A 24,282-nucleotide genomic window follows, 5' to 3' on the forward strand; every position below is an offset into this window, starting at 1 on the left:
CAGGCAACCAATGACTGCTGAGGGAGAGGGAGAATTGGCCTCTCCCAGGGATGAGATTCTGGTTAGTCAAAACAAAGTGGTCAGCCCTGAAATCATATATATACAAACTGCATTAAACAGACTCAGCAGGCTTATTTATATATTTATGCATTTAAATATAGGGGTAGCAATAATAGTTGGTGAGGGAGAGACCATAAATTTGAAAAGGGATTGAGGGAACACAGGGAGGAGTCTCAGGGAGGGGACATGGGTGGTGTTGGAGGGAAGAGGGAGAAAGCTATATTTTAATTTCTTAAAAAATGTAATAAAACAATTTTAAAACAGATTAAGGAGTTTAAATTTTTTAGTTTAAATTTCTAGACATAAAATTCATAAAGATAAAATTTTATGACATCCACAACTGAAAGAAGGGACAGAGCTACAAAAAGAACAGTTTTCATATTTTATCACTGTTAAAGTAAATTCAAAACAACAAGCATACATGTCTGACAAATAGTTGCCATTTTTAACAAAAAAAAATCTAAGTGAAGTTAAAAGTTAAACTAGAAAAAAATTGAGTTCGAAACAAGGAGTTATAACTTTAATATGTTAAATGTAATTCCAACAGGAGCCACAGAGAATTCTGCTAAAGGACATATACAAAAGATGACAATAGAAGAATTAAAATATTTTGCTGCAAAAAAAATCACCTAAACATGAAGGAAAATAACAATATAGGAAATGAGAGACACTACAACCACTTGAAAATAGACATCAAAATTAAGACCTTTCCTTATCAGTAATCAATTAAAATGTAAATGGGCAGAGATAGACGGAATGGATTTTCAAAATGAAAATAGGCTCAGTGGTTAAAGTCCTGGCTGCTCTTTCAGAGGACCCAGGTTCTAGTCCCACCCCCAGCATGGTGGGTCACAAACATCTGTGACTCCAATCTCAGGGGATCCAACATCCTCTCGGGCCTCCTTTGACAATGTGTGCTCAATGTTGCACAGAGCATACACTCAGGTGAAACACACATACACATTAAATGGGTTATTTTTAAAGAGAATAAATAACTAAGGCTGCCGGCATGGTGTAGGCTATCCAATGGAACATGAGTAAGACATCAGGGAGGAATCAAGCCCAAGAACCCCCAGCCCTCCAATCCATAACTGAATATGGTTAGGCCCCGTGATGTATAGGTACGGAACAAGTAGACGCAGATGTTATGAACTGATGGCTAAACTCAGTTGGTCACAAAACAAAAAGACATGACAATACAAGAGGGATATGTTGGGAGAGAGAGGAGATGAGAGTGGGTTAACAGAAGGAGAGCAGTGAAGATGAACAGAAAGAATTACACAAAGGAATGAAATCGTCAAAGGATAAATTCATTGTTTAAACAAGAAGAACCATGCCAGTGGTACACTGCTTTTGCAGCATAACTGAGAGTTCCTGGAATGACTATGCCAGAATACCACAGACCAGGCTGTTTAAGCAGCAGAAATATATGACCTCAGCTCTGGAGGCTCGAAGTTCCCCTCATGGAGCTGATAGTCTTGGTTCTCCTGGGGCCTTTCTCCTTGGCTTGTAGACACCTTCTCATCTCCATATCCTCCCATGGTCTTCCCTCTTTGCTTGGTCTTTGTCTTAATCACTTCCTCTTTTCAGAACAGTGGATTAAGGCCCACTCTAATGACCACAGTTTTCTTAATCCCCTAAAATGACCTTTATCCAAACACAGTCACATTAAGTGGTATTGTGAGTGTAGGTTTCAGGATAAGAAGCTTGGATGGATATAGAGTTCACCAGACAACAATGTGTGTGGGTGTGGGTCCTTACTACATCATAGGGAATTTCTATCCAATTTAATGAGTTTAGGAAATACCCGTGTAAGCCCTTCACAGTCTATTACGACTCAAATGAACACCACACACAGAGTTCTTTGTTTCTCAGGGCCTTCTCCACACACACACCACAAAGGATTCCTCACCGGTGCATGGCGAGTTCTCACTTGCTAAAGTTAGGCATTCAGACTGCCCTCTTGGCTTACTCAGACCTGAGACTCTGGGTCTCATCTGTGAATTCCAATATTCTGCAGGTAAGACCCAGTAGGAGAACCCATTGGCCCCTTTAGAGAAGGATAAAAAATAAGATGAGAGAAGGCCTCAAATAGACCATTCCCTTCATCACCGAACCCCTTTTAAAAGTTGTGTGTGCTGACATTTGTTGCACATAACAACAGTCATCTGAAAAATCTTGGACAAGATAGAATGAAAGAAAACATACATAATAAATTAAAACAATAAGCATAATTCAACAATACAGTGTTTATAAGAAAATCACTTTAGATCCAGTGACATAAGTTAATTAAAAGGAAAGCCCATCCCATGCATAACATTAAGCAAAATAGACTTCACAAAACAAGGTACAAAAAAACAAAGGAAGATATATACCAATAAAAACATTTAAAATCGTAAATCTTTACGCATGGAGTAACAGGCCATAAAAATATATGAAGAAAATGGAAGCACTGAAGGAAAGTAAACAGCTTCACAATCATACTTGAAGACATACGTCAGTGACTGTGAAAGCAGTGGTGAGAGCCTCTTACATTACTTCTGGGCAAATTACAAAAGACACACTGCTTAAGGGTAAATAATTAGCAACCCATCAATTTTTAGGAATTAAACTGGTAACATTATAGCTCACTGCAAGGACAACAGGAAATAGCTGCAAAGTTCTTCTGGCAGAATATAATATGCACTGCAGTTAATTTTATGCAATTATAATTTAACGATGCATCTTCAAATTTGGTTACATTTCTTTTGACTGCAAATGATGTCATGTATGGCTGACTACTGTCCCCATTATGTAATATATGTTTATAAATATACATGTATACATACATAACTGTGTAGAAATATCTATCCCATATATGAATATACACATACATACTGATATAGGCTAGATACTACAACAACATAAAGTATGAATAAATATCAACTCCCTTATTAATAGAGGTATTATTTGGTTTGACATTGATTAGATAAAATTATATTACCTTCATCTACATTTTACTTTAATTTCTATGTAAAAGTATATTATAAGCAGAAATCACTAAAAGACATTAGACATGCCTTTTAGAGATAGAATGAATAAATCTGATCAGAATGTAAACACATGAGAAGGTGTGGGAAACATACCAGATGGAAGAAATCAGACTCATATAAATCTTCCTAAAGAATAGAATTTAACCCCTCAAACTGCAAGGTTGGGGAGCCTGAGATTATGGGAATCAGTTTTGGGTCTCCAAAAGCAAATTCCATACTTCTCACCTAAAATTCCAGAAACTCTTGAAAAAGAGCTATTTGTACAAACCTGCCTAAATACCAGCAGCCAAGTCCACAGGCCTCCCGAGGACATGTTCTTTGAGGAAAAATAAGGTCCATCAATCCTTGCCCTGTCGTCATCCTGAGCATCCAGGTAACCCTGGCAGCATCAGCTATGCGTTTGAGCACTGTCTGTGAGACGGCCTTCTTCTCTCTCTCTTCCCTCCGTATTCCATCAACATTGTTCGACATTCAGGTAGCTATGGGCCTACTCTACATTGACTCTCCTGCTATTTTTGTTGCATGGGCTACAACCTTCATGAGATCAATTTTCTCAAGCTCTCCCCAGTCACACAGCCATACAACGCTCCTGCCTTCCCCAGGGGCTTGCAGTTCTTCCCACCCCTTCCCTTCCTTCACCCATGATTATGTTAACATACATGCTCATCTTCTCAAATCTCCAGCATCGGAAGTATAAGCTTTTTCCATCAAGGCTACTATCCAAGGCAGAAATCATCTTTCCATCATCTAAGCTCTCACATTTCTCCACTCTAATCTTGCGGCATCCTTGATATATCAGCCTTATTCTTTGATTACGTTTTTGCATAATCTCACTGAAGACAAAGGCTAAGCCTGCCCTACTTCAATCTTCCCCCCAGCCATCCAATGGACAGAGCCTGACATATATGAGTGTTTCCCTACTGTCCTAACTTGGATCAGTGTTTCTCCAATCAGATTAATTAAAACAACAATCACCAAGCTTAAGGGACTCTTGAGGGTAGGCTTAGCTTATAGAAGCTGTGGTCTCAAAGTACAGTCCCCCACAAGGCCTTGTGTCATCTCCACGACTTTCTTCTTCTTGTTTCAAGTATACTTTGCCCAGCAGTAATGTAGGAGGCTCTCACCTCTCACTGCTTTCACAGTCACTGACGTATGTCTTCAGGACCATCAAGGACCTATGTCAGTTATTAAGCGACATGAGATATAATAATGATTAAAGACTGGGCTAACCCATCACTCTTTGTTCTAAATAAGTACAATCTGGCTGCCTAGCTGCATGAAAAGGGAGGCAAGCTGGATGATGTGGGCAAAAGCTCAAACCTGGCATGGGTCACACAAAACTAGATAATATTATGGGGCAAGGAGGGACCAAGCACACTAATTTAAGACGCAAGCTCACAACAGCCATGGTCTCATACACTGTTGTGAGTAACAAAAGTAAATGGTGGACTTTTAACAACCCCACGCCACTTCCTCTTTTATCTCCTTCTATAGACTGAGAGCTACAGAGTCTTTCATCCTGGAACAGTCTCCTGCCGACCTGGAAACACTGTTTCAGTCTTCTTTTCCTCAGTTTCTACAGCCTCTAAAAATCAGTATGTAAACCAGAAAGGCGTGGTCCTCCCCTCTGCCCATCAGTGACACACAGCTCCTTCTGTGGGAACCTCTGTGAAAGAAAATAGTAAAAGGACACTGGCTGGCCCAGAGAGAGCAGCTTCAGCTCCCAGAAGCAGATGTCCACCATCAGCATCTTAAAGGTCAGTTCCCAACAACCCGCTTCTCCAAGTACCCTGCAAGTGGCTACATGACTGTGCCTATTTTTAGTGCCAAACGTTTCACTTACCAGACTGAGCTGAATCTACAATCACCAAATGTTCTCAATCACATGCACGCTGCCCGATTCTTTCGAAAACAGACTTGGTTAAAAACTGCCTCTGCAACCAGACGTACTGGGGCAAACACAGCAGCAGCCTGTTTTCGAAGGGACCAAGTCTCAAAGCAGAAGCCCCGAGGATGTTTTTGTTAGAAACTGGCAACTGCCCACACAGCTCATTTGGTCTTGCCCGAAGACCCAACAAGGATAAAATGCCTATGATATTCACCAGATGTGACTATCTAATATTTTAGAAAAAGACACCCACCCATCGTTATTAAGTCGTGAACCTTAACTTCCAAGAGCCCCTGATGCTATGAAGGCTCTCCTGCTCTAACCCTCAGAGAAGCAAAGGTTCAAGGGCAAGAAGGAAGAGGAGAAAGAACACCTCCCATCTTTTTCAGCCAGACTTTTCCTGAGTCTGTCCCTTTTACATACTTTTTTTTTTACTAGATAAACCCTAGTACTTTCATGAGAAGTTAGAAGTAATTTGTTTTAATGTGGAAAACTTTAGCACTTGATAATCTCACCTGATAGTAAAAGCAGCCCAGAAGGAAATCACTGACCTCCAGTAACCCAAAGAAGCAATTAACTTATCCATTTCCTCCACTCCACCAGTTCCCTCTGCTGACAAACTGGGAGAATTCACAAGGCAATGGTGTATTAGTAAGCCTAGAAAAACTTCGTGTCTTTCTATTGTGGATCTCTGTGAGTTCGAGGCCAGCCTGGGCTACCAAGTGAGTTCCAGGAAAGGCGCAAAGCTACACAGAGAAACCTTGTCTTGAAAAAACCAAAAAAAAAAAAAAAAAAAACAACTCATGACATAAGATTATATTAAACATTCCTGCATTTTGGTAGACTTACAAACATCAGTGTGAGCTGTTACTACTCACATGAGTGATCTAGTGGTGTGACAGAGCACATGGAAGAACTCTGTGGGGAAAATAAATTTTCATCTATGGGTCTTCCTACCCCAGTGTAAAACACCCCCTGAACTCACTTCAGAGAGAAAAGCAAGAAGGTGATGCAGGCCAACACCTCCTGCCAGAGGCCATCAAAGGCTGGGTATGCTCCAGGCAGGCAGGGAAGGAGGTCACAGTCATCTTAGGGATAGCTGGAAAAAACCCTACTGACAGAATTGTAGCCAGAGTTGGTCAGATAATGTGGCAAGAGGGGCTGTCCACAGAATCAGAAGTTTGTTCTGGAAATCTACAGAGAATAGGGACAGTTCTGGGACTGGGTAGCTCAGTGTTTCTAACCTAGAAATAGGATGGCCTAGCAAGAAGGACACTATAATTTGTCAAGAATTATTAGTTATCTTTGTCCTCCAAATGGGATTAAGCTCCTGCAGTAACAACTCAGAAGGTCTTAAGATTCACAATGCTATGTACACAAGCTATAACAGTTGCAGGGCAGAGGGGGCCTGCCCCACCCACCAAGCTGCCTGTGCGCTGGGGTTCCTTTCCACCTCTACCATGCAACACTGAAGACACACTGAATGCCAACACCTGCACACTCCCATGTGCACACACACAGGAAAGGAAGCGAGTCTTACCAGACCATCACAGTTGCTAATGGCGACAGAGGTTCCTGGAATGTCCATGATGTCACCAACATAAGCACAGCTAGTCTGCAAAGGCTCTGATCTCCAGATTCTTTCCGAAGCACTTCCGTGCTGACGGCTGTTTCCGGGGTCAGTTATATTCCCAGGCACTGGAGATGTCTCATGCCATTCCACAACGGCCCCAGGAGCTAGGAAGTGAGTGTTGGGCTTTAGTCGAAGATGAAAATCTCTTCCAAACGCAGTGACATTGAAGAACAATTGCTCTGAGTTAGACGACACATCCCTGGGTGACCTCTTCTTGTGATTTGCAGAAAGAATATGGGAAAGATAGTGTCCTTTCAGATTTGTGCTAACTGGTGTTACCAGCTCATACTCTCTGTATCTCTTTATTGGTAAATCTGTGGGTAAAAAAAAATGAGAATTATAAGACATCAGACAGTAGGAGAACACAACACAAAGAACCACCTCAAAAAGCTTAACCACACTTTGCAATAAAATTATCCCTGAGCCAGGTCAAATTTAATATATTTTAAGAACTAAAATCATTTCTCAAATACACTTAGGTAATTCAATTAATTATTTTATTTTAAAAGGTGAAAGGTGTATTCAATCATGAACATTTATACCTTGTTGCTATATTTAAGACCATGAATTTTGTTCCTATAAACTATATCTGGCTCATTTAAAATTAGGACATACTCCTAAATAACTCAGGATTCCCATAAGAATTTTTAACAAAGTAGTTATCATATAAAATTTCTTGATTTTATTTTTTTTGTCCTTGTAGAATCCCAGAATTTATACTGCATTCAGTATCTTCCAAATGCTGCTTCTACCCCAAATTTAGGATTTATACTCTAACTTATAACACTATAGTTTGTTATTTTTTTTTTAGCCTAACATCCCTGACAATCACATACCACTGATAAGGAAACTGAGATTCAGGAAGAGCCTGAGTCCAAAACCAGTCAATTGTGAAGCTTGGATATAAATCCAAATTATACTACAAAACCTATACACATCTTTTTCCTCTGTTGTACTATGGTACTATGCCACAATACTTAATCCTGATTTAAAAAAAAAAAAAAAAACTAAGAAGAAACCACAATCTATAAATTGACATGCAGAGGGATGAGAGGATGGCATCCTCATTTTATACTATATTCCTTCCAAGGAATAGGTATCCATTAGCATATGTATTTGGAATCCACCTTATAACACAAGTAGTCATTTATATACTAAAATAAATCTCCCAGTCAGGACTGTTTCTCATAGGTTAGTTGACTGTATGGACTTGGGAAAGATAAAAGAACAGTAGATGTTGGAAAACAGTAGATATTGCCCAAGGGCATGGAAAAAGCAAGCACGGGAAGGAAAATACATGAGCATGAATTTCAGGATTCCCACTTTCAGAATTCTCACCCCAAACCAGTTCTGTAATGTTTTCATGTGACCTGACAAAATTAATTGACTCACAAATAATGACTGTCTATAGAAATTGAATCTTTGTTATCCATATAAAGTATTTAGAGCATTAAGATCCACAATGAACCAATGATGTATGTACTTAGTGTCTTTGTAGAATCACTGTGTCCTCAAGGGTAAGGCCCCAGAAGACAGATAAGGTATGTTGTGACTTGGAAATTTTTGGTGTATATGTCAATGTTATGCTACCTACACTGACCAATGCATTATATTAAAATACCACTCTTGGTTATGAGTATAAAGCAAGTAACACATCTGCGAGTATTATTAGACAGAGGAAGAAGGAAAACTCTGCATATCAGAGGGAGGGTTGGGTCTGACCCCCAGAGCTCAGCCACACATCCCTAAAGTACCTAAGTGAGTGAGGGCATGATGCTGATCTCTCTTACAACCAAACCCATAGTGAATGTTTTCATCAGTCCTGGTTTAGAATGGGGCTGGAAATTTAGGGGATGAACATAAGATTTACAGGGCAGAGTGCTAAGGGGGAAATGTCCACAGGCAGGTCCAAATCAAGCCCTTAAATGTGGCCTAAGAAGGCCCAACCAAGTAAGTTCCCGAAGGACAATGGACCACCTTTCATTTACTTGATACTCTCAATGTCAACATATAACAACTTAATATAAGATTTTTCTATATATCAGTCAGGTAGGTTTTGTTCGGTCTGTATCTGTTTTTCATAACCAGACAACATTTGCTTTGTCTATGCTGCTAGTCATACTGACTTCTAGTTCTTCTCAGGACCCATGAGCATCTCCCATATCAGTAATCTGTTAGAACTCTTTCTCCATCAGTTTGTTGCTTCAAGGGAAGGAGAGAGCAATGCTTAAATTTAATGTATGGATTTCCCATCTCCTCTGACTGGAATTCACACAAGAAAGTCTAGACAACATACCAATGCCTGGATTAAAAGACCTGAGAATACAAATGCAGGAGGCCCTTCCACACCCAAGAGGATACTAAGAGCATCACACAAGACAGCAAGCCATACATCCTAGACTTCTGAGACAGTTCCAGTTCAGACAATGTGTTCTGAATTTTTACTTAAAAGAAAGATGCCACATAAAACCTCTTTCCCCGATTCAAAAAAATAAATCATTTTTCAAATGTACACATGAGAATCACTTCTTAATGAAACCCTGAATTCCCATTTTCCTGTTGGGAATTAGGGAACTAGGGAAGAGATGAACTCAGTAACCCTTAATACCTTGGAGATGACTAAGGAACTCCCAATTACCTGCTATTTGTTGGCAAAATACGATGCTCTATGATTGTGCTTCGGAATGCATCTAACACAGCAATCATCATAGGTCAGTATTGTTACCCCTATTCTGTAAATGAGAAAGTGGAACTAAGCCTAACACAACAAATGAGATACCTAAGGAAAGTCTCAGTTCTGAAAGCTTGGGCTCTGAAAGAATACCACATTTGCATCCACTTCAGCTCAGGTGGAACTCAATTTCTTACTCAAGATCTGACCTATGAAGGAAAGCTAGCATATATATAGCACAGCTACAGTAACTTTCATGAACGGCTTTACATTCTAGTTCAGGTAGGAGAGATGAGGAAAGTGGATCGAAACTCAAAACTACCCAAAGCATTTTAATCTCATATTACCATTACATAAGAAAACCAAATGATGTCCAATATTCACTGCTGTGGGATGTTCTGTATGGCAAATGTGTTGCTGATTGGTCAATAAATAAAACACTGATTGGCCATTGGCTAGGCAGGAAGTGTAGGCGGGACAAGGAGGAGAATAAAGCTGGGAAGAGGAAGGCTGAGTCAAAGAGACACTGCCAGCCGCCACGATGACAAACAGCATGTGAAGATGCCAGTAAGCCACAAGCCATGTGGCAAGGTATAGATTAATGGAAATGGATTAATTTAAGCTGTAAGAACAGTTAGCAAGAAGCCTGCCACGGCCATACAGTTTGTAACCAATATAAGTCTCTGTGTTTACTTGGTTGGGTCTGAGCGGCTGTGGGACTGGCAGGTGAGAGAGATTCGTCCTGACTGTGGGCCAGGCAGGAAAACTCTAGCTACAATTCGATCACTGAATTTTAAAAAGCACAGGCCCAACTTCTGTAGAGCAGTTCTGTGTGTGGATAGGAAGGAACAGCAACATGAAAGACACCACCAAGCTGCATCAACTATCTCCTTGATCAAGGTCTTTATATTCCTTTGAGTTGTTTCTCTAGTTATTAACCGATATTAACAGTCATTACCTCATCATGTATTTGTCAAGAAGTTCCTATGATGTCAACCAGAGACTCAGTGACTACTGTCACTAAAAAGTGTAAAAAATTACTTACTTATTAAGAAAATGTCATGTTCAATTTTTAAAGATAGAAATTATACAATTGCCTGATCAATGGAATAGAATTGAAGACCCAGAAATGAGTCCTCAGACATGTGGAGTCCCGGTTTTTGATAAAGAAGCCAGAAATGCACACTGGAATAGACAACATTGCCAACAAATGATGTTGGTTAAACTGGATGCCTGAATGTAAAAGAATGCAAATAGGCCGGGCGGTGGTGGCGCACGCCTTTAATCCCAGCACTTGGGAGGCAGAGCCAGGCAGATCTCTGTGAGTTCGAGGCCAGCCTGGGCTACCAAGTGAGTTCCAGGAAAGGCGCAAAGCTACACAGAGAAACCCTGTCTCAAAAAAAAAAAAAAAAAAAAAAAAAAGAATGCAAATAGATCCATACTTATCACCATGTACAAAACTCAACTCCAGATGAATCAAAGACCTCAACAGAAGGCTAGATACACTAAATATGATAAAACGGAAAGTGGGGAATAGTCTTGAACTCATTTGGCACAGGAAAAAAACTTTCTGAATAAAACATCAATAGCACAAGCACTAAGATCAACAATTAATAAATAAGATCTCATGAAACTGAAAATCTTCTGTATGACAAAGTACACCATCATTCAGATTAAAGTGGCCCACTATAGAATGGGAAAATATACCAAATGCAAAATCAATAGAGGGCTAATCTCCAGAATATATTTTTTAAAGAATCAAAAAAAAAAAAGAAAGAAAAAGAAAAACCTGGACATCAAGAAAACAAATAACCCAATTAAAAATGGGGTATATGTCTAAATGAAGAATTCTCAAAAGAGGAAACTCAAATGGCTCAGAAACACTTAAAGAAAGGTTCAACATCTTTATCATCAGGGAAATGCAAATCAAAGCTAATTTGAAATATCATCTTACACCACCAGAATGGCCAAGATCAATAAAACAACTGACAGCTCATACTTGAAGAGGATGTGGGAGAAATGGAAACACTCATGCATTGCTTGTAGGAATGCAGACTTCTACAGCCCCTATGGAAATCAGTGTGGTGGTTGCCTGGGAAGCTGAGGATCAATCAGGTATACCACTCCTGGGCATATACCCAAAGGACACTTCATCCTACTACAGAGACACTGCTCAATCATGCTCACTGCTGCTCTTTTCATAGTAGCCAGAAACTGGAAATAACCTAGCTATCTGTTGATGGATGAATGGGTAAAAAGTGTGGTGCATTTATACAGTGGAATATTATTCAGTCATTTTTAAAAAATGATACCATGAAATTCATAGATAAATGAATAGAACTAGAAAAAAATCATCTTGAATGAGGTAATGCAGACCCAGGAAGACAAACATGGTACGTATTTGCTTACATGATGTTAACTGTTAAGTCATTGACTAGCAGTCTATAATCCATATAACCACAGAGGTTAGGTAGAGACTAGGGAAGAGGGATAGATCTCTTTAGAAAGGGTAAATAAGCATAGATAGTTAGAGATGGACAAGGGGGAGAGTGAGGACTAGAATGGGAAGCTCAAACAGGGAAGAAGGGGAAAGAGAGGGCAAAGGAAGGAATACTGGGAGGAAGGCTAAAATCAAGGGTCGTCTTAATTTTATGAGGGGTCATATGGAAATCTAATACAGTAGAAGCTTCCTATAATATGTACATATATGAAGGTGATCTCAGTAAAACTGACAAATAACCGAGGAGATGAGACAGAGCCCCAAGTGAGCATCTCTTGTCACCAAGTGAAACTTACAGTACAGGGAATGGATTACATTCCACTGAGCTGTTATGCAAAGAAACCCCATGAGAACCCCCCAAAAACCAAGGCTATTGGTGGCTCTCCATAAACTGATGGTAAAGGCCCTATTGCTGAAGAAAACACCTACACAGTTCACTGAACACGGAGCAGTACAGCTGGTGCCTACATAGAGCCTTCACCCCTACATGGTACTGGAAAGTATTTGGGATGCTACCAAAGAAGAAAAGTAAAAACTAACCCAGCTACAAATCTTCTGATCTTGAAGAGTGACCTGCCTGCAAGATACACTGGTTCAATAGTGGCACATAGTTTATAGGAGTAACCAACCAATATTTGACTTAAGGCCCACTCCATAAAATGTAACTCATACCCAACACTGCTTGGGTGGCAAAGAACCTGAGACTAGAAAGCCTGGTGACCTAGGGGAAAACCGAATGCTACATTCTGCTAAAGGAACACAGTGATAAAATGACTCCTAACAATATTCAGCTGTACTCATACATCAGTGCCTTGCTCAGCCGGCATCAGAGAATCTGTTTCCTGCAGCAGATAGAAACGTACAGAGAACCACAGCCAGACAATATGCAGAGAATGAGAGACCTTGGAACACTCAGACCTAAAAGGGACATCTCCATAAAACCCTTCCCCCTTCAGGGCTCAGAGAACCCTGCAGAAAAGGAGACAGAAATAATGTGAACCAGAGGGCATGGAGGACACCAAGAAAACAAGGCCTTCTTAACACAACAGGGCTAGCATGCATATGAACTCACAGAGACTGTCACAGCATACACGGGGCCTGCATGGGTCTGCACCAGATGGGGTCTGTGGTGGTTTGAATAGGTACGGCCCCCATAGACTAATGTGTTTGAATGCTTGGCCCATTAGGAGGTGTGACTTTGTTGGAGTAGGTGTGGCCTTGTTGGAGGAAGTGTGTCACTGTGGGGATGGGCTTGGAGGTCTCATACACTCAAGCTACATCCAGTGTGGTAGACAGTTCACTTCCTGTTGCCTGAGGATCAAGATATAGAACTCTCAGATATCTCTCCAGCACCATGTCTGCCAGCATGCTGCCATGCTTCCTGCCATGATAATAATGGATTAAACCTCTGAACTGTAAGCCAGCCCCAATTAAATGGTTTCCTTTATAAGAGTTGCTGCTGACAGTGGTGGCGCATGCCTTTAATCCCAGCACTTGGGAGGCAGAGGCAGGCAGATCTCTGTGAGTTCAAGGCCAGCCTGGTCTATAGCATAAGATCCAGGACAGGCATCAAAACTACACAGAGAAACCCTGTCTCAAAAAAAAAGAAAAAAAGAAAAGAAAGAAGAGTTGCTGTGGTCATAGTGTCTCGTCACAGCAATAGAAACCCTATGGCAGGGTCCTAGAGCTGAGAAAAGAGAAAAAACACCCCATCTATAACCCAGAAGCTATCTCTAATTGATAACCACTTGGAAATAAAAAATTAGTTTTCTTCAAGGAATTTTAACTGGGAAGCAAATCACTCTTAAGAGTAGGTCCCATGCCAAGCAGTAGATGGCCAACATAAAACAAATTCAACAGTATCTTTGGAGGTTCTTTGTCTCACAATGCCAGGGTATTTTTTTTAACTTTACAGGTCATTTGCATATATATTATAGCTTCCAGTTTTGTGTTTTTATGGGACTTTAGTGTGTACAAGAGTATATGTCTCTGCATCTGTAAGTGTTGTGCTTTTTCTTATGGTACTTTATTATTATTTTTAGGTGCCTATTTTCTAACAAGAGAGAGAAAGGGTGTATATTGGAATAGTGGGGAGTTGGGGAGAACCTGGAAGGAATAGGGAGAGGGGAATCCATAATCAGGATAAAAGAAAAAAAAAGAAATTATACAATTGCCAAAGCATTAACTGTGAAAAGTTTCAATGGGCCTTAAGTTTAACAGGTACAGAGCATGTGAACCACTATAGAGCCTTACCATTGGAAAGCCTCACTGTTACTCACTTATGGCCCCAGCATCATATAGGAGCAGAGCTTTTCCCATAGCACACTGGCATCTGTGGATAGTCCATCTCAGTCTTAGTACTATGGATGAACTGTTCGTGACCACATGTGACAACAACCACCTAAGTAAGTGTCCCATCTATTCTCCAGTTTCCCCTCTGACACTTTTCCTTTCCCTACTAATTGTATTAACTGTCGACATCTTAGAAATCTTAGTTATATGTTTATTTATGTATTTTTTTCCCTATTTGCACAAAAGCTTCATGGGAGCATCTGTTCCCTTCATTACTGAGCCCAAAGTGGGTCAATAGTTTCTGTGGATAAGAAATGAATGAGAGCAGTTTGAGCCCAACAAGTATCTAAAATTAGCATACATTCTTCTCCCTAAACAGCAGACTGTAAAGGCTGACACAGACCTAGAGCCAGGACTCTGTCTGCAAAACATGTGTATAGTTCTCCCAGATCCTACTGACCTATAAATCAAATGTTTCACAGCATTCACGCCTTACAACTTAAGCCACCAAAGTAAGTAATGGATACAATTATTAAAACAGACCTCCAGGAAGGCAGACATGGAACCTCTCATTCACAGGAGCGGGAAATTAATTCCTATACTATACCAGTCAAAAAAAATTTTAATTAAAAACCCATTAAGTCATTGTCTCTTTCTACATGCTAAGCATCTCCAGTAGATTTGGTTATTTTTTTCCCATAAGTTACAGGTAGAGTGCCTTTAGCTTGAGCTTACTTCTCCTGCTTTACCAGGGGCCATCCCAGCTCAACCTGACCCACCAGGATGGGAATCCAGGGTACAACTTCTCTGTCAAAGTGAGACTGGGCTCCATCACAGCCTCTTTTGTTAGGAAAAACATCTTTGATGTTTCTATTTCAGCATGCTCAGAACCTGGGCAGGCAAGAGGGAAATACTCCTCTTTAGGATTTTCTCACAACTCAAAGCACCCCTAACAAAGTCCTCCCACACCTTCTCTGGCAGCATGATTATAATAGAAGTTTTCAGGGGGAGAGGGAGTGCTCACATATCTAAATTCCTCTTTTTCACAGTGTCCCTTATTAGAACATATTAGTTATACACAATAATGAGTTTACAGCTTTTTCACATGTACTCTGATCATACTGACTCCCCATTACTCTCTTCCTCTTCCCTCCATCAGTCTCCACTTTCTTATTACCCTTCTCTCCATTTTACTATATTAAATCACTACTTTCACATGTACATTTTTGATAGGTATATGTAAATCTGTAGTTAGAGATAACCATTGCATACCAACTATATCAAAAGCAGCATCCTGTTTCTACAGAGAGGCTGAGTACTCCAACCCCGAAAACCCATGGAAAATGGACCCAAAACGCTCTAAAGTCTGAAACTTTGAGGGTTGATTGGATGTCAGAAGCAGAAAATCTACACTTAGCTTCATGTGACTAGCCACAGTCAAAACGTTGGTTCAGTAAAATGTATAGGATTGTCTTCAGCTATGGGATATATGAAGTATATCAGAAGCACAAGTGAATTTCATGTTTTGAGTTGGTTCTTATTTCTACAATATCTCATTATGTAGATGCAAACCTTCCAAAATCTGAAACACAAAACATTTACAGTCCTGGGTATTTCAAGTAGGAGCCTTCAGCCTGTATTTAGAATTATTTGACTTTCTGTTTGAATGTCAACCATGGTAGATTGTCTTAATAGTTTCTAAACTTGAATCATTTCTGAGGGTTTAGATCCTTTTTATACACATCTGTGTTTTTAGCATGATACCGTACACACAGTAAACAATCAAGGCAAAATATATTCAAAGAAAATAGCCTGTGTTCTCACTCTGTAGCTGAAATCCATCAGTTCTCTGCTGAGAATCCTTAACTCATCTAAATAAAAATGAATATTCAGCTTGGCCCTCTGACTTCATCATTTCTGCTCACAGTGTGCTGATAGTCATAAATCAAGTCAGGAAGTCATATCACATTTTCTTCCCATTATGGTATTGTTCAAGACCTACTGACTTTCACTACAAACTGCCCCTCTTTCCTTCTAGTCACTTCTAAGTTCTCATTACCTCACAAAGAAATACTACCGAGCGCCAAGTCCAAATTCCCTACATACAGTTTTCCTTATTAAATATTATGAAAATTATACCAAAATACTGTCTAAATCACTGTCCAGAGAACTACTGTAAAGCCCCAGGTCTGCAGTGCTTAAACTACACTACCCCCTTAGTGATTTTAGTAACCTTAAGACTTTCTTTGTCCACTCTTATCCATAAAAATGAAGATAACAGTATTTACTCCACAGGGTGTGTCTTAGTTGGGGTTTCTATTGCTGTGAAGAGACACCATGATCACATCAATTCTTATAAAGGAAAATAATTAACTGGGGCTGGCTTACAGTTTCAGAGGTTTAGTCCGTTATCATTATGGCTAGTAGAATGCAGGCAGACAAGGTGCTGGAGAGAGTTGAGATTTCTTCATCTTGATCCACAGGCAGCAGGAGATTGTGTCCCACAATGAACATAGCTTGAGCATAGGAGACCTCAAAGCCCATCCCCACAGTGACACACTTCCTCCAAGGAAACCACACCTACTCCAACAAAGCCACACCTCTTGACAGTGCTACTCCCTATGGGGACCATTTTCTTTTTGACCACCACAGAGTTATTATAAAAATGAAACAACCCAATCGATTCAAAGTGCTCACAATAGTATCTACTACTGAGTATGTACACGTATGCAAAGAGTAGCGGAAGTATCTACCCTGAGTTTGATCCCCAGCACCACAAACAACACAGACATAGTAAATGATTTTACCATGCTATTCTTTTCAAATACTTTCCCATTGTTTCCTGATAAAACTCATAGCATTGATATTTTTATTCATGTTAGATTCCCAAACTGCTAACCAAATACTCTGATAAAACAGAAACTTGGAGGTAAGTCAACTTCGTCTAAATCAAAACTTAAGTTGTGTTGTGGGAGATTTGTTTGTGTTATTGCTCTGAGACCTCCAATGGAGTTGGGCCTTGGTTTGGAAGGTGGGGTCCACATTCAGCTGGCCAGGGTGGACCATAGAGTTTTCAGACCAACTCAGAGGAGATAGACACACAAGAGGAATAAGGAGGGGCCAAAGGAGATGTGCAGCCCTTCTGAGCTGGGATGCGTGAAGAATAGAGGTTGCTGATCAGTTTCTCCGTTGCTCAGTGAATCTATCAGATCTTACACTAATAGCTGACTCCCGGCCATGTTTTATTAATACAACAATAAAAGAAGACACTTTAAAGTTGGGCATTCGAGTCTCTCTGCAGTGTGTTCTCAACATCATCCCCATTAGCCTCTGGAAGCCGAGTTGTGCCCAGTAGGCCCAGCTAATCACCTTGCCTTTACAGGCCACTACGCTGGACTACCAGGAAAAGGAACTGACTGGCCTCAAGCCCAATCCCTTCCAGAACACCAGTGCATGAGCGACAGACTTCCTGTCTAAGCTCCCACAGTTTTCACTGTCAAGTCATGTGACACAAATCAGAGCTGCCAGTATATGAGGTTCCTGGTTATGTGTGTGTGACCTATGATTTCCAAAATGTTAAGGCCTTTGGGGCATAAGTGTAGGACAATAACTGAGTTGAAGGTCCCTTGTCAGAGAGTAGGGAGGAAGGGAAGGCTGGCTCTTCTGGGGACTGTGGCTTCTTGGGAGTGAGTGTTCCACGTGGGGCTGGTCAAGACACCCAGTCATCTTATTTCCTTTATACCTTCAGCCACAGGTGCTACTACAACAGGGAAAATATGACTTATTGTCCTCTGAAGTGTGTTATAGGTGATACACAAATGTCCCCAGTACATGATAAAGCTCACATCTCAGTGACGCAGTGTATTCCCCATATCCAGACATGTTTAGGTGTTCTAATCAACATCCAGGCTTTCCCAGGCACAGGGGATAGAGGAACACTTGAGACTGATGCCTGCGTCCTTCCTTCCCCGGGCAAGGAAGAGACCTGGGTGCAGTGCTGGAGCACTAAAGCCTGCGTTTGGGTGTGGGCTCTAGCCTGAGTGCTTTGGCATCTTGCAAGAAAATTGTGAAAAAGAAGGCTCACCTAGGGAAATCGGCACAATAGAGACCACAAAGCTCAAAGAAGGTAAGCAATGTGAAGAGCCAACTCCATTGAACATAATCGGAACACATGGAAAATGACTTACTATCATTGCCATCAAGAGAAGGAAGCTCCCTCCACCCCCTAGCACCTCTTCCCTATGTTCTTACTCCCAGTCTGGAATGCCTGCTGTGGCTAGGACCATAAACCTAGGTTGACAGGGGACCTAAAATCCAGGCATGCTGTAGCAATTCTTGCCTTATGACCCCACCAAGAGACCTGGGATTCTTTCCCAGGAACTGCTGATCACAGCACTGTGGAGAGGCAGCTCACCTAGGCAATTTCCTTTATCAGGTACAAATCCTCAGCAATACAGTCAGCTGGCTTCGAGAGTGAAATCACACCAGCATCTCTGAGACCCACTGAAGAAGCAGTTCAAGCAACAGCACCCTCAATCCTGAGCCGGGGGAAAAGGAATAACTTTCATCACAACTGACGGCAGCCAGCTGTTCTGAAGACTGGACATTAAAGAGGACACCAAATGCCAAAGGGCTTAGCAGGGCTGTAAACACTTACGGGGAAGGGAACACATCTTCTCTCCCAAGCAATTATGAACCCACTGAAATTCAGAACACAGCCAAGTGCCCCGCCCCTTTTCATCCTCTCGATTCATCCCTCCAGGCTCTTATCACCACAAGACAGATTACTCTCAGTGGGTCTTTTCTTTTAGCAATACATCTATTTTCATAGTTCAAGCTTTTTCATAAAGCTGTCTGAAAAGTGAATAAGCAGTGGGTAGAGGACTCATTGAGAAGGAATAAAGAACTGTGAACTAAGAGATCTTTCCTTTCTTTTTTTAAATCTGCCTTTTAATAAATATTTGTTGCGACTGCACAATGTTTATGTTCTATAAAGTGACTTAGGAGAGAACAGTGCATTCTTCAGTGTTCTGGAACATTAAGTCAGGTAAGAGAAGGAAATACGTGCTTTGAGGAGAAGTATACAAATATTTTCTGGACTACATCTTCAAATAGCCAAATAACAACAGGATAGCAAGATGAGGAGGTTAGCTTTGTTTGTTTGTTTGTTTGTTTGTTTTTTAAGTGAGGAATAAATGCCAAAATCTTAACATTCCTAGCTTAGATTCTGAAGAAACACTCAACTGGCTGGGTGTCACTATTAGAAACTGTCAGCCCAAGAGCTACATCAGACATTGACATTGCTGTACAAATCAATATTCCTCACATTTCTTCCTATTGGGGGGGGGGGGTTAGTACACTTAATGATTAATACTGGATCTAGAATTTAAATCCATAAACGTTAGAATTTTTCTCAGGTGTTAAAGCCAGGGAAAATGATGCTAAAAAAGTACAGAGAGACTTCTGAAAGGTCTTCACTGGAACGTTCTTTGTGACAATTAAATTTTAAAAATCTGAAATCATTTGGTTTATGAGGGGCCAAAGCTGTGAGTTTTCTATTTTTTGAGGTACCAGATCAGTGTAAATTTAGTGATGAACAGCAGGACTGCTGAGGCAGCTATGCTGCATCATGCTGGGTGGAAAGCAGGGTGCCAGAAAGACCACGAACTCTGGGAGGGAACCTGTTCCCTTGCCTTCCTCGGCTTCGAGAGGGCACCTGGCTGATGATCTCATCCCCAATCTGCAAAGCCACATCAGACAAAGCCCTTCTTGGGCTGTCCTCCCGCCAGCAACCCTTTGCCCACCTTCCTACTTACAGAGACTACCACCCAGATAAGCTTGGATAATCTGTTTTAAGGTCACTTGGTTAGCAGCCTACTTTTCCCTACCAACTACCTCCTCCTTTACTAGGGGCACGGGTTCCAAGGGTTCAGACACAGGTAATTTGGGGGAGGGGAGGTGGGCACTAATCCACCAATCACAGGCACCTTTTCAAGGTTAAGCTTAGGACTCGGTTCAGTCACTATCAGCAAAGGTACTGAAGCTATCCCAGGCAGGTGTCTCTTTAGTGAAATAAAATGTGGAATGGCCGCCTAGAGATGCTGATGACAAATTTCACCACATCTTGGGGACATCAAGCTAATCCTGGTAGAAGAAAAGAAGGACAACCCAGAGGCAGAGGCAGGGGAAAGGGAGGAGACTGATGTCAGTGGAGCTGGAGGAGGGGCGACAGCGTGATTTGAACTGTAGCTTCAGCCATGCCTAAATTTGATTATCTTATCTATCTGTTCTTTTTTAACCTATGAGAACTGGATTCCTATCACTAACATTCAAAAAGGTGGGCCTGCTCTATGAATTTTCCATGAAATGAAGATGAGGGAATTCCAATAAATAAAGTGGAGAAAAATGGAAGAATTGAGCCAGGTAAGGTCTTCTATCCTAGTCAAAAAAAAAATTGCTGGGTTGGGGATTTAGCTCAGTGGTAGAGTGCTTGCCTAGCAAGCGCAAGGCCCTGGGTTCAGTTCTCAGCTCTGCAAAAAGAAAAAAGAAAAAAAAATTTCTAATCTGATAAACTCAGAACTCCCAAATTCGCTGCGAAGTCACATGACACACCTAAAAGTTCCACAATCTTGCAACCTTTCAGACTTGAGGCATTTGGGTTAAGAATACTCAGCAAAGCCAGTCAACACAAATAGCCTAGAACCCCCAAACTCAAATCTGAACACTTCTGGCCTCAAGCATTTCGGATGAGAAAGACTCACCCTGTACCACAAACACAGCTATGAGTCATCCAGATGGAAGAACCTTTTGTCTTGTTCCTTCCTCAACTCCCTTTGCTGCTGTATTTCAATGATTTAAGCAACCCTGCATTGAGAAATCAGCATGAAGATAGTATGTGAAAATAAAACTCTCAAGGAGGGAATGGTATGCTAAAAGTGGCTGGATGGTCTACAAGGCTGCGGCACAGCAAGCTGATGCTCCTGAAAATTCATGTTGGGCAGCGCTGTGGATGATTGATTGATAAATAAAACGCTGACTGGCCAGTAGCCAGGCAGGAAGTATAGGCAGGATTAGCAGAGAGGAGAATTGAGAGAACAGGAAGGCAGGGAGGAGGAGACGCCAGCCTGCTGTCCAGGGAGCATCATGTAGAGGCAGCAGGTAAAGCCACAGAACACGTGGCGACATATAGATTAACAGAAATGGGCTGAGTATAAGAGTAAGAGCTAGACAATGGTAGGCATGAACTAATGGCCAAGCAGTTTAAATAATATAAGTGTCTGTATGTTTATTTTATAAGTGGGCTATGGGACTGCCAGGACTTGGTGGGACCCGGATAGAAAAACTCTAGCTACAGGGCAGCAGACCTAAATGTAGGAAACAGAATGAAACACCTCTCTTTAAGTCAATGTATGAGTTTTTATTACATGGTATCAAAGTGCGAAGTATTTTGGAATGTCCTATTTTTTGCATACTAATAACATTTTTAAAAATGCTTTTCTAAGTACAAATAGAAGACATTCTAATATTAACAGCTGTTAGTCTGACTTGCTTACCATTGGGGCAGCATTTTAGGAATCTGCATAAAAGCATCAACCTCTAAGAAGTAAGAAGTAGCATAGTGTGCCCAAGTTGTACACAAGAAAGTGGCATTGGGAGGTGTGATACAGTTGTGTTTAAATGACGCAGTTTGCACAACCTGTTCCCTGACTACTTGATAATGTAAAGAAATAGGATGCCAATCATTCCTCAGAATAGACTTTGCATGGAAAAGACAGGTTTTTGCATGAAAAAGAAAGAACTCCAAGTTGAATCACTAATTATTTCAATTACTATTTCGTTTATAGGCTCGTGTCCATAAATATATTTACTCAATATGAAGAAAAACCACAAGAAATGAGAGATAGTACCTAAATCCACATGGTTGGGAAATTCATATTTTTAATCCTATTTGACCTACAAGTTTCCCAAAAACTATTTTTGTTTTACAGTCAATTCAAGAGCAAGATGTATTGTTTCAAGCTGCTTGCAATCTGTCTAAAGTCCACACAGATTCATCATGCTGAATTTGTGGCAGTCATTTTTATAAACAAGAGAATGACATTTTACCACAAAATCTGTCTTAGGGATTATAGTTAGTCATCAAGCTCATGCACAGTTACTTGGGAAATTAAGATGGATCAATTACACATGGGGTTGGAGATTCCTCATACTAGGAAACTCCCCACGCTTTGCTATCCATTTTAAAGATATAAGTCTTGAATATTATTTTGTCTCTGCTCTCCCTCTGGTCTATGCATCTTCCCAAAGTACTAATAAACTTACAAAACCATGCTTATATAACCGCTCAGATTTATTGAGTATTTGCAACAACGAAAATGATAAATACCTTGCATCTTTCGGACACTCTTAAATATTTTAAACATATTCTAATATTTAAACAAAGCCAAAAGTAATTTTTAACTAATTTCTTAAAAGCCAATTCACTCTTAAATTGCAAGGAGTTTATTTCACACTTTTTTTTTTCCAAAAGCCATTTGTCAAAATATATGATGTGTTTAGAAACACAGAAAAGGGGTTTTTCTTTAAGGAGTCACTTAAGGTAATGTGATATAAGGTAATGACCTACATATAATACCATGTGGCAAATTTCAATACTATGGGAAAGCAGATACCATAAGAAAAATAATGACCACGTTATGGACAATTAGCATGACCAGAATTTGATGTCTTTTGAAGAAGTTTGTAATGATGTGGAAAACCAAAACAAATATACCAAACCAGTCTTTCTTCATACAAAACATATTATCACACTAGTTATTCCAACCAGACAGCACACCAGCTATGCTTCATGTACACAGGCTGATTATTCCTTATCCAAAATGTTTAGGAAAGCGGTGTTTAGTCTTTCAGATTTTGTAACGTCTACATACACTTTACCAGTTGAGTATCCCCATCCAAAAATCTAAAGTCTAAAAGACTGCCATTAAAAGAACAGTGAGTAAAAATGGCTAGCTTGTCAGTTCTTTGGGCTTTAACTATCAGAGGTCCAGAAAACACGTAAACAGTAAAGAAGGTAACCACAGTGCACAAAGGTAACACATGTATAATCAGAACAAGAGAATGATAGCTGGCAGGAAGAGGCACCAGTGTAGTTTAGGACTCAAAGTTGATCTGTATTCCATTCCAGGATTGCTAAGGAGAGGCTCCACCGCTAACAGCAATCCTCTCACAGAAAGAATGAACTCCGTGGAAGTCATCCCTGTAGACAGTCCAAGTGATATAACCAGATTCTTCATCTCAAAACCACTCATAATTTTACCAGGCCATTTGGAACTATCCCTAATGGATTTCCAAGGCAGTCTGAGTTGGCCTCTCACAAGCAAAGAATGTTTGAAGTTCGTCATCCTCGGGCAGGGGTGACTTTGAGGGTTTTCTTAACATTTCTGAGCACTACAGCATGATTTGAGAAAGCAACAAGAGAACAGCAAAAGCATGGGCAAGAAAACTTTCAGCTCGGCAGCAACAACATTCTTCAATCACAAGGGAGAGCAGGCAAACAGGGCAATAATCCCAAGTAGGCTGTGCAGAAAGCACACAAAATGAATGGGCCAAGGACCTTGTGCTTTGCAGCATAAAAGTAGTCACAAGACACCTTGATAACATTGAATAATTAACTGATAGCCATTGTCATAGTCACCGTTTTCTCGGGGACTCACTAAACCCGAAGAAAGGCACAGAACCAAAGCGTTTAAGGATATTCCAGAACATAGAGAGATCTCAATGCCATAATGCCCTGCCTGCTACAGCCAGTTACTGAGTAATGAGTCTCTGTGGACCACCAGGTACTGTGTGGCTTTATGTACTAAGACACAGCCATGTTCAAGCCAGAGTCTTCACTTTCATGAGGTAAGCAGTGACAGTGTTCCCTTACTCCGTGTCAACTATTAGGTAAGTGACTTCTAAACTCTGAAAAGTGTGCGTAGATACAGACATAGATATATAGGTATAGATGTAGATATAGATACATCCCAATGATGACAAAGCATTTCTTAGTAAACTAGATGTCTGAGTGGACAAAGATAAGCTCCTTTCTAAAGAATGAAATGCAATGGATTTTGCAACTGAAGACTAGAAATAGAGCAGAGAAAAACAAACATGCCCCAGTTCCAACCAGGGTTGCTGAGGAAAGACAGCTTAATCCAATAT

At 40.6% G+C, this 24,282-nt stretch overlaps 1 protein-coding gene across 2 annotated transcripts in view; it reads right to left on the minus strand.

Moving 5' to 3' along the window:
• The window catches only part of Adamts3 (ADAM metallopeptidase with thrombospondin type 1 motif 3), a 220,030-nt gene that overhangs the window by 190,413 nt on the left and 5,335 nt on the right, over positions 1–24,282 (minus strand). For both annotated transcript variants that reach the window (XM_059275220.1, XM_059275221.1), the window contains exon 3: positions 6,521–6,927. In XM_059275220.1, coding sequence (XP_059131203.1) covers positions 6,521–6,927 — 407 coding nt within the window. The remainder of the gene's footprint in view (positions 1–6,520; positions 6,928–24,282) is intronic.

This window comes from Peromyscus eremicus, chromosome 10 (genome assembly GCF_949786415.1).
Source record: "Peromyscus eremicus chromosome 10, PerEre_H2_v1, whole genome shotgun sequence".
Taxonomy (NCBI): domain Eukaryota; kingdom Metazoa; phylum Chordata; class Mammalia; order Rodentia; family Cricetidae; genus Peromyscus; species Peromyscus eremicus.